This window comes from Branchiostoma lanceolatum, chromosome 3, assembly GCF_035083965.1.
Source record: "Branchiostoma lanceolatum isolate klBraLanc5 chromosome 3, klBraLanc5.hap2, whole genome shotgun sequence".
NCBI lineage: Eukaryota > Metazoa > Chordata > Leptocardii > Amphioxiformes > Branchiostomatidae > Branchiostoma > Branchiostoma lanceolatum.
Window position 1 is genome coordinate 24,301,923 of NC_089724.1, and position 11,393 is coordinate 24,313,315.

The following is an 11,393-nucleotide window of genomic DNA, read 5'->3' on the forward strand; positions in this document are numbered from 1 at the left end:
CATCTGGTGACGTCTTCACCTGGCACGTGTCACGTGGTGTAAATAAACAAAACAACCCGTGCACGAGTGTGGTGCAGTTAGGTGCACTTGCACTAGGCGGCGGTCTCTGAGTGACCTCACAGCGATTAGAAAAATGTTCTCTATCTATGAATCTTTGGTCGTTCAGTGGTCGCAGCGCGGTCTAGTGGAAATGGGATATATCAAAGCAATATATAACCTCATTGGTATATTTAAGTTGGCACGAATGCCTGTTTTTTTGGTAACCTGGTAGACCGGGGTCGCACGTAGGCCACGTCCGCCAAGAACGTGAGCAGGGTTTTCGCATAGACCCCACGCTCCTCCGCAGCGTCCTAATAAACAGCACTATTCCAACACTGAATGCGTGTACGAGTCTTTTCTGGAATACATTATACGCATGAGCGCTAAGTGGCGCGGCGCCTGGGTTCGTCGCACAGACGGTCCTGGGAAAGAGATCGTATTTTCCGCCAATAGCATGCTGGGAGAAGCAAACTGTCCTGGGAACGTGTTGATTATTGGAGAATGCCAAACTCCCTTCCGTAGCAAACTCCCTTCCGTGGCTAAATCCCTTCCGTGACATAACTCCCCTTTGTGACGGGGTATCTTAACAGCGCCAACAATAAGGTACTTTGTAGATCTTCGTTTCTCAGAACGTATCACCATTGTACAGCATTTTACCCCCCAAAATCGTCAACTTGCGTCTTGTTTTAGGCCGTGCTAGTTAGAAGAAATAACGGTTAACTGTAGAAGATCGCCCATTCTGGCGTGCACACATAGTTAACTATTCTGAGGATCTGTCAAGAACAAACAAAACAAAAGAAAACAGACAGCTGTGAATTCTAGAAAGTTTATTTTGTTGAGCTTGATCTGACATAAATCTATTTCTAAGCCCACGATTTAAACCTATGGCTTCTCCGGGGCGCTGGGTACGAGCGTGCATAGACCCCATAGTCATTGTGCACAGCTTGCAATTACATTAGGTTTAGTTACCAGTGATGCCTGTATTTTGCTTCTCGCATTTAACCTTAACCTGTTTCATTTAAAAGTGATCCGGGTTTTTTTCAACGTTTTTCAGAAATGTCTATTAAGATTTTCAGAATCAAAAAAAGGTTACAACATGTATTGTAAGTAACGTTAACGGCGTTTGTTTTGAAATAACATTTGATCAGCGGAAATCAAAGTACCCTGTTATTTTTAACATTTAAAAGTTACTAAGGAGGGTCACGAGGGGGTATCTACTCTACTCTACTCTACTCTACCAAGGAGGTTAAGATTTTAACCTCCTTGACTCTACTGTAGAGTACTTTACTCATTCCCTAGTCGTTCTGGAAACTTCTTCCTTCTACTAGCTGTCAATCAAAATTAGCGTTTGATTTATGATCGAAAGAAAGCAGCAAAACGTATGCAACGCTAGTATTGTGTGAATTCACAGCATTGAGATACATTGTGAACATCTCTATAAATGTGGATGATAACGTTGAATATAAATTGAATTTAATGATGAAGTAGTTATATCCTATTTGGCTTGGGACAGTTGCGGACAGTAATAACATTATTTTTTCTTGTTTACGTTTTACAGCGGTTGAGTAGAAAAGCTACGAAGGTGAAGGTGCAAGCTGATAAGGTCAGCTTCATTGCAATCATGTGATAGTTTTGTGACGTCTGTTGTTCTCGTCCTGGCGTTTACAAGAACCATGGAGTATCCGCACGCATTCCTGCTCGGCTCGGTCCTTCTCCTGGCGCTCTCGGGGGCGTGCGCCGGGGCTCCCGACGCCGACCTGCGGCGAATGGCGGTTATCGAGTCCCTGATCCCCGCCGTGCCGCCCTCGGCGAACCGCGGACCATTTTATAGCTCCGAAGCCGTGAACTTCACGGCCGCCTTCCGTACTTCCGACAACGCCACTCTGCAGCTTAGCGTCGGCATTCTGGACAACAGCACCAGACAGGAGATGTACTCTGAGTGGGTAGACCTGGGCTCCCCTAGCTCCAACGTCAAGGTGGTCTCCAACCCCTCCGCCACTTACTCCGTCAACAAGACGATCCAGGTGGATATTTCGCAAAGTCCTTTGTAGTATAAAATTGTACACAACAAATTGTTTTACCTCGGTGGTCGCATTGTCTCCCAAAAGTTGAGACGTTCCAGGCCAAGGCTGGAGGCCTGCCCGCCCTACTAGCCTGGGGTCTCCCCCTACTCTACCCCGGTTGGGGTTATCTGGGGGTATAACACATTTCAGCGACTGTTTGTCACCTTCCTCAAGGCAATACTACCTGTACTGCTGCTACTAGTAGTTGTCGGTGCTACATAGCCTGAAGAACGTGGTCCCAAACATGATTGAGTTTACATATGTAACGTTATATCCCCTCTCATCACGGCTCATGATTGGAATGAATTTTCTGATCCATACAGCCTCCTTAGTCCAAGGAGTGCGCCTGTTATCCTCTCAGTCTATCACCTTGGCCCTGTCCCAGTCGCAGTTGTTTCTTGTGATGTGATCCGTCACTGCTGATTTGTTTATGTTCTCTTCCTTATCTCTCATCCTACATCCAGGTGTTTGTTCAGTGCTCTGACGGGCAGGTGTACTACCTGGAACAGATGCCCAAACATGCCATCTACTTCGTCACCTGGTACAAGCTCCCCGGGACCGTGCCCGTAGACGCGGGCTGGGCGGCATCGTTGGTGGGGAGGGACTCTGTGAGTGCGCTGGCATGGAAGGGCAAGGTGGCCGTGTTCGTGAGATCCATGCAGGTGGCATCACGCCTGTACTGGTTGACAGGTGTTGCAAAAAGGTGAAGTGTGATTTGTGAATGGTTGCACACAGATGAAATGAGCCATAAAAGAATGAATTGAAAATTTATATCAACACGTTTAATACTCAGATATTGATAAGTTCTAATGCCACTAAAACTAGTAAAAGGCTGTTTGCTGTAAATGTTTGTTGATTAAAGGTTGCATCTTTTAAGCTTAGCTATTGGACACGAGTGCAGCCTTCAATTAATTCAAATACATGTACACTTTTCCGAACGCTGCAAAATTAAAGCTGGGACCCATGCCTTATAAGCAAGACAGGGACTGAGTAAGGGACTGATTTGCAGCTTGCTTTCATTGCTTTCATCCCTTTACTATTGAAATGCCAAATCGTAACATCTTGAACCGGGGGTTTGAAAAACGTCATAATTTTGCCTTTCTACATCTGCTTGAAGATTACTGATTTGCTTCCTGTGTTTTCAGCTTCACTCCATGGCAGGACTTGGGAGGAAACTTGGCTACAGATGCGACAGTGGTGTACAACCCGTTCTCAGGGTACATGGAGGCCTACGCTGTCTTGAGCGATGGGAAAGTCAACCGTAAAGACCAGGTGCACGACGACAAGTGGCAAGACTGGACTGTTTTAGGTGAGATTTCATTTTGTGATAACGTTGGGTAACATAAATTCGGGATTTTTCCGATAATGGTTGACTGAAATCAATCTAGCAGAACAATAAACCATCCTTTTTTTCTATTATTCTGTCAGTATCATGTACTATCTTTGCACTAATCATATATATGGTAGATTTTGTCTCTAGTCGTGCTGACACCATAATATTTCAACTTGAAACTACCGTCCGCCGCACGCACAATGACAGTGTTGTCGGACAGGGGGGCACATTAATTCGGGAGAGAAGATTCGTCTTGAATATCTTACCGCTAATCACATTTTATACAGCAGCTATTCGTTCCATCCTTGGCTTGAGGAGAGTGCTATGGATATAGACGTGTCCAAGTAAAAAAAATACACGAAAAAACGACCGCACCGCACACATCAGGCCTTTGCTAACATCCCGTTTGTTGAGTGGGTTGAACGTCACTCAAAGTCGATCCCCACCGTCATGGCAACGTGTACATTATTCATGGCAAGTTAGCTGGATGCCGTAGCAATGGTTATACTACTATGTCCATGTGTTCCTTGTTGTGTTAGGAGCAAACTTTGAGGAAAATATCGTCTTCAGTCCACTATCACACGCAACATTTAGACAAAAAAGTGTTCCTCACAAACCTTTTGTCGTCTGCTTGACGACATGATTCTCGGTAACAATATGGCGGCGGGAAAATACACGTGCCGTAGGTTGTAGCAACAAAGAGGAGTTTTGATGATTGATTACACTTAGAATCCAGTTGCAGGTTAGCAAAAGAGATTGTAATAAGTTGTCTTGTAAATAATTGTGTTTAGCAGGCAGGAGATGTGACATTTGTCTTATAAACCAGCGAACAACCGTGCAGTGTGAGTCTCCCACGAAGCCCCCAGACTCTGTCAATAAGGGACGGAGAGTTTTTGACGTAGCCAACTTCTAATGCATGGTTATCGAAGCTTTTCAGGCAGTGTTCTGAATGTGTTAGTCTGTCAAGTTTGCATTTCTAGTGGTATTACTGATGTTGCATCTAGCACATATCCCTAAATACCCCGTTTTCGAAAAATCCCGAATTTAAGTACCCCACGAATTTATGTTGCCCAACGTTACCTGTTCCCTCCGATGTATGTTATGATTCATACTAAGATAAAGGGTTATTATTTGTTCCAAAAAATTAAAATCAAGAAGAGTATTTAGGAATAACAGCAGGTGTGGCAAGAGAACCGTAACAATTTTAACTTTCCAAGAGATAGGATACCAGGCAATTTCATTCTCTTATGCAGAGACTTGCCTGCGGCCAATACAATATACCTTGGGGAGGCTTTGCTATACCGGCCTGAGGTTTCCACTTTTGTGGGCGTTGTCTCTAACTAGCTGTCAGCCAATCAGAGAATCGGCTTCACCTAAAGAAAACATTTAGGCAGTTCTCTGATTGGCGGACAGCTGGTAAGAGACCACGCCCACAAAAGTGGAAACTTCAGCGCAGTTTTGCAGAGCCTCCCCAAAGTATATTGTATTGGCTGCAGGCTGCATAGAAGAATAGGCTATTTGTGGTCTCACATCAGTGTTTTGTCTTTCCCAGGTGTGGGCCAGCCAGACATGGTGAACACATCGCGCCCAGCTGCACACGCCATGAGTGAGACCATCTTCCACGGCATGACGGAGGTGTTCGCCCTGGGGGCTGATGGGAAAATCAAGCACATCTGGCAGACCACATGTGACAAAGTAAATACTTTTACTTTCATTTTGTCTGATATTGAGTTTATAAAGATTTTAGATACATGTAAGTTATTTCCATACGCAAAGTGAAGCACCTACTAACAAGCTTTCGATCAGTCTTCTGACCCTTCTCAAACCTACATTATGATTATGGTAATGTTGACATTCTTTATATAGATAGCTGCGGGATTAAAAGCTAGTAAACACACAGAATTTATTCTAAACAACAGAAATGTCTCCATTACATCTCTGAATGTAGCCTAATGTGGATTCCAGCATGTAGTAGCGGAAGGCAATTCAGCACCATGGAAAAAATGCAGCTGTACAATCTGTATAAAAACAGCACCATGCCAGTTTGCTTGTTATTTGTTACTCATTATTTGTTATTTTCATGTATTCATTATCACTTTGTTGTTTCAGTTACTGGTTGTTGTTTATTTGTTTTATCCCAGTTATCATTGGACATTGACATTTCAGTAATATCAAACTAAACAAGGAAAGACGTTGTTTAGATCAAATAGGTCTCTGTCTTACCCCTGCACATTCCATGTACATTTCCTGAAACTGTACTCAGTGATTTTACCTAGTGGGAGATAAAAATGCAAATTTGAAATGTACAAAGTTATCATTTGCATACCGTGCAAACAGATCCATGCAATTGTCCTCTCTCATTGTACCACTGTTTGTATGCATGTATGAAAGTACAAACCCTGGAAGACTAGCCCCCTTGGGGGCTAAAGGGTATCTCAATAAACTGCTACTACCACTCTACACACAGGTGGTGAACCCATGGGGATACTGTACCTGGGGCCTCTGGGGAAACATAGCAGGTAGTTTGTCCAACGACGTACGGGTGGCGTACGAAAGCGTCATGGAGAGGCCACAGCCGCGGGGACAGGTCAACGTCTTAGCCACCGGACACAACGTGCACCTGGGAAACGAGGTCTTTTTTGTCGGCAAGAACGGCAGGTATTAACCAGACGTGTTGGAAAAGATCAAAGTTATATTGTTAAAGCAATGTGAGAAGCTTCAGAATTGTGCACTGATAGCTGTTGGCTATTTTGAATTTCCATAATTTAAAAAAAGATATATGAAGTTTCATGTAATTACGGTAAGGTATGGCCAGTAGTGGCCCCCAAATGCCAGTATTCTTCATAGCATCATCCTTTAACACAGCAGATAAGAAGACTCAAAATGGTAATACATTATTACAAACATTGTCCGAACATTGATTTCATGGACTGGACGACAAAAGCAATAACTGTCACAGGTAAAACTTGTGTGGTGCAGGTGATATTAGATATCACTTGCACTTGTGCTACAAGTATGCAGTGCAAAAATCGTTTCGAGCCCTGGTTTGTCGTGACTATGTTTCAGCCTGTGGCATGTCTGGCAGCTCCTCCGAGACGACGTTTGGAAAGGACCTGACCTGGTTGGCCGGCCAGCTGAGGGGGAGATCGCGTCCCTGCCGACCATCATGCAGGACAGAACGGGAGGCTGGTGGAGGGCGTACGTCATCACCAATAAGGGGGAGGTAAGGAATGATAGGCTTGCCCCTGTGGCGCAAGTGTTAACACAACCCTGTGCATTTGGATCAAATTCTATGGATCCGTGGGCCTGAGTTCTATTCTAGGGTCAACCCCAGATCAGATATGTTGTAAGGGTTTGCATTTGTCATTTCGGATGGTTACATAAAGCTGGCGGACCCCTGTATAAGAGCCTTCAGGCATAAGCGTCAAACCTCTGCTCGTAAAAAAACCCTGACACACTTATCGAGAAAAGTAGGGGTGACTTGGTGTGGTTGGCTAAAAACAAGAGCTGTAGCGAAGCCGAGTTGCACTACTACTGGCTACTTGAAAAAGCAATATGCAATAAAGTATGGTAGCAACATTTTTAATGTCCCCTCTTGCAGGTTGGGATTGTTGAACAGCAGAAGAACCTGTCCCTCTCCGTGGAGCAGATGGCGTCAGGCTCCAACCTGACCGTGTCGTGGCGAGTTCCTGAAGACGAGGCCGCCGGGGCGGACTGGCTCGGCGTCTACAGACATGGCGACGGTGAGAACAGGAACTACCTGGACTTCAGGTAAGACAAGCTCAAGATTTCAAATCACGTGAATATATCTCTTGTATTGACTTTCATGTACTAACTATAGGCTACCCTTTTAGAAGAAAAGAAGTCACAAAAATACACTAGAATTAGTGCCAAAACTAGTTAAAGTTAAAACTGCGGAAAAAGACCACTCGGGGGACCAATAAGATGTGGTCTATGTGGATAGTTGGTCACTGTAGACAGGATTCTTAATGCTTGTGTGTAAATGGGAAAAATCATCTAAAAGTGGTCACATTGACCAGTTGGTACATATACATGTATAGAGGTGGTCACTTGTACAGATTTGACTGTATTTCAATGGCCAGGGGGTCCTTATGTAAAAGTGGTCACTTGTACAGGTTTGCCTGTATATCAATGGCCAGGTGGTCCTTTGGTAGAGGTGGTCACTTGTACAGGTTTGTATAAGAAATTGCCAGGTTGTCCTTATGTAAATGTGGTCACTAGTACAGGTTTGACTGTATATCAATATAATGGCCAGGTTGTCCTTATGTAGAGGCTTGTGCAGATTTGGCTGTATGTAAAACTCATGTCATGTAAGACCGGTCTACAAAGTACAATTTGTTACCCTCATGCTCACTGGGAAGGTTTAAATTTTGTATTGTACACAGATATGTCCAAGGTGGCCAGAATCCCAAGCAGCCTCCTGTGCCGAAGGGTTCTGTTACCATGGCGATGTACCTTCCCGATGGCAAATACGACCTGCGCTACCTGGTCAACAGGAAGTTCTCTGATGTCATGACCACAGGTAACGTTGGGTAACATAAATTCGCGGGGTACTTAAATTCGGGATTTTTCGAAAACGGGGTGTTTAGGGATATGTGCTAGATGCAACATCAGTAATACCGCTAGAAATGCAAACCTGACAGACTAACGCATTCAGAACACTGCCTGAAAAGCTTTGATAACCATGCATTAGAAGTTGGCTACGTCAAAAACTCTCCGTCCCTTATTGTCACAGTCTGAGGGCTTCGTGGGAGAATTATATGTACATAGTTGTTCACTGGTTTATAAGACAAATGTCACATCGATCCGCTTCCTGCTAAACACAGTCATTTACAATACAACTTATTAGAATCTCTTTTGCTAACCTACAAGTGTGATTAATCATCAAAACGCCTCTTTGTTGCTACAACCAATGGCTACGGCACTACGGTGAATTTTCCCGCCGCCATATTCGTTACCCAGAATCCTGCTATTCGGCAGACGACAAACGTTTGCAAGGAACACTTTTTTGTCTAAATGTTGTGTGTGATAGTGGACTGATGGCGACATTTTCCTCAAAGTTTGCTCTTAGCACAAGCAGAAACACATGGACATAGTAGTATTACCATTTCTACGGCATCCAGCTAACGCCCCGATGAATAATGTACAAATTTCCATGACAGTGGGGGTGAACTTTGAGTGACGTTCTACCGACTCAACACACGGGTTGTTGCCGAAGGCCTGATGCGTGCGGTAGGGCCGTTTTTTCGTGTATTTTTTTTTACTTGGACACGTCTATATCCATAGCACTCTCCTCAAGCCAAGGATGGAACGAACAGCTGCTGTATAAAATGTGATTAGCCGTAAGATATTCAAGACGAATCTTCTCTCCCGAATTAATGTGCCCCCCTGTCCGACAGCACCGTCATTGTGCGTGCGGCGGACGGTAGTTTCAAGTTGAAATATTATGGTGTCAGCAGGACTAGAGACAAAATGTACCATATATATGATTAGTGCAAAGATAGTACATGATACTGACAGAATAATAGAAAAAAAGGATGGTTTATTGTTCTGCTAGATTGATTTCAGTCAACCATTATCGGAAAAATCCCGAATTTATGTTACCCAACGTTATCAATCAAACAATCAATCAATTAATCAATCAATCTTTCTGACATGATAGTGATAAGAAAGTGTGACAGGAGGTTGTAGTATTAAAGTTACCTCAAAGTTGAGCACATTGCACAGGATACAGAGTACTGCTTTTCTCTGTATTCTGCTTTAAAGATAAGTTTTCTTGCTATTGATATGTTTCATCAGTTTTGTATGATATAGAATAAAATAGAATAAATGTTAAGAAGGTTGTAGTGTGAACCCTTTAGTACATGTATCTGACCAACCTGTGAGTTCAAACATTTCATTTCACTTGCAGTTTGCTAAAAGTTAAGGAAGGATCCCATGTTTGAATACCCTTTAGATTTACATAAAGAAACAACTATTCACGGATGGATTTCATGGTTCTTTATTCACAACCAGGATCTATATACAATCAACAGCCTGAACGTTCGGTGACCGTCTGTCATCTTCTTTAGGGCAATACTGACTGGTTCTATTCCACAATGCAGATAGGTGTCTGCTAACAATGCAGTCCCAAACAAAGATGCAGTGTGGATTAGTACCGGTCAGTATTGCCCTGAGAAAGACAGGCGGTCACCAAAATGTTGGCTGTTTTATTGTGTATACATGTAAATCCTGGTTGTGAATAAAGAGCCTTGTCATCCAGTGGGTTTCCAACCTTGATGAAAGTATTTACAGTGTTGTGTTCAGTTGTGTTGTGTTGTGTTGTGTTGTGTTGTGTTGTGTTATCGTCCTGGGGGAGGTGTTGTGTTAAGTGTTCACCCCGGACACAATATTGGTAGGACCCAGGACCTAGGGGAGGAAGGCAGCCCCTGGGCTGGCGTCAATTACAAAGGACCAGAGTCTACAGCAGTGTGGTGGTGTGATCAGTGGAATAAATGTAGTGTGTAGAGATCTTTGCGTGTTCGTATGATGCTGAATGGACCTGGTAATATACATACTATTCACTGATGTTTCATATTGCATTTCCCTGTAGGTGTTGAGGTGTATAATGGACCGGAGGAAGAGAACTGGGTGCAGCTGTACCAGGGCATGGCTGTAGGGCTGGGGAAGGAGGGACTCAACATCACCAACTGTGTCAAAGATGGAGAGGCCACCGTCAAGAAGTTTGAGCAAGCCTGGGAGGCTTTCCTGCAGAAAGAGGTGTGTTAAAATTCAACTTTCCAACACAGCTGCAGTGTAGGAGATGGTGAAACTAGAACGCAATAGAAATGCCAGCCCAAATCATGGATTCTGAAGTGAACTTAACAAATAGTTTGGTCCACTGTCTAGCTTAAGTTACTTTATAACACTTCATTGACAGCTTGTGAACATCAAGGCATTGAGGACCGTTGCAGTGAACTAGTTTTATCATACTTAAAGCAGAAGAATCTTCCGGATCAATAGAATTTGGTCTGGTTGGAAAAGACAGTTACTGATGACGTCTTTTTGTTATTACATGAAATTTTGTACTTAAATCTTATTTTGAAGTTGCGATATCTAACAGTTAATGAATCATCCCAGAATTTGAGGCCACACCTGAAAACTTTTCTTTCTAGTTCTAAATGTTGTCTCTTCCTTGAGACCTTCAATAGACCAGTTATCGAGATCAGATCCTTCTCTTGGAAACCGTTCTCTTTCAACCTAGTGATAGACCTAGAATCACATATTTAATATTAGTTCTGTTCCTTTGTTCTTCTGCAAAATTGTTTTACAAAATTAGAACCGAAAATATTTTAGGTGTATTGAAATCATCTTCAATATTTTTCTCCTTAGTTCTGGGAGGGTCTGAAGTTGCTAGGCGTGTCCCTGGAGGACCTGGTGACGGCCCTGGTGCAGTGTGAGGAGACAGCAATAGGAGAGGCCCTGAACAAGTTTGTCACTGATCTCGTGAACTGTGCCACGGCTCAACAGTAAGTACTCCAGAGTTTTTACAAACTTATTATTTTGTTTATTTCCATCAGGCAAACATTACATATTAACAGACTCTGAAACAGAAATCTCCTACCTATATCCTACCAATATGATTAAGAAATACCAGATAAAAGCTAAGGGCCCTGTCACACTTGTGCGTATATTCAAGTGCGTGTAAGCTGCGCATTAAAATTTTTTTGGTTTAAGTAAGGTTTGCGGAGAAAAAGTTGTTTTCTACTTTGACCCACCGTTTTGCAGCCTAGTGATTGGATCTAAGAAATCACTTATTCGGCTGCACACTTAACCTAAACTTAATGCGCATGTTAATGCGCAACTCATGCAGACTTGTACATACGCACAAGTGTGACAGGGGCTTTAGTTGTTGAAATGCCGCCTGAAAGTACTATAACAGTATGCATTAGAGTGTA

General features: G+C 43.3%; 1 protein-coding gene across 1 annotated transcript; it reads left to right on the plus strand.

Moving 5' to 3' along the window:
- Nucleotides 1–1,596: 1,596 nt before the first annotated feature.
- On the plus strand, nucleotides 1,597–10,988 carry LOC136431162 (uncharacterized). The gene is made up of 10 exons (XM_066422439.1): nucleotides 1,597–2,063; nucleotides 2,567–2,805; nucleotides 3,248–3,411; nucleotides 4,988–5,130; nucleotides 5,903–6,093; nucleotides 6,502–6,658; nucleotides 7,037–7,206; nucleotides 7,842–7,978; nucleotides 10,049–10,215; nucleotides 10,828–10,988. The coding sequence occupies exons 1-10, from the start codon at nucleotides 1,713–1,715 to the stop codon at nucleotides 10,966–10,968; spliced, it is 1,860 nt and encodes a 619-aa protein (XP_066278536.1). The 5' UTR covers nucleotides 1,597–1,712; the 3' UTR covers nucleotides 10,969–10,988.
- Nucleotides 10,989–11,393: the final 405 nt, after the last annotated feature.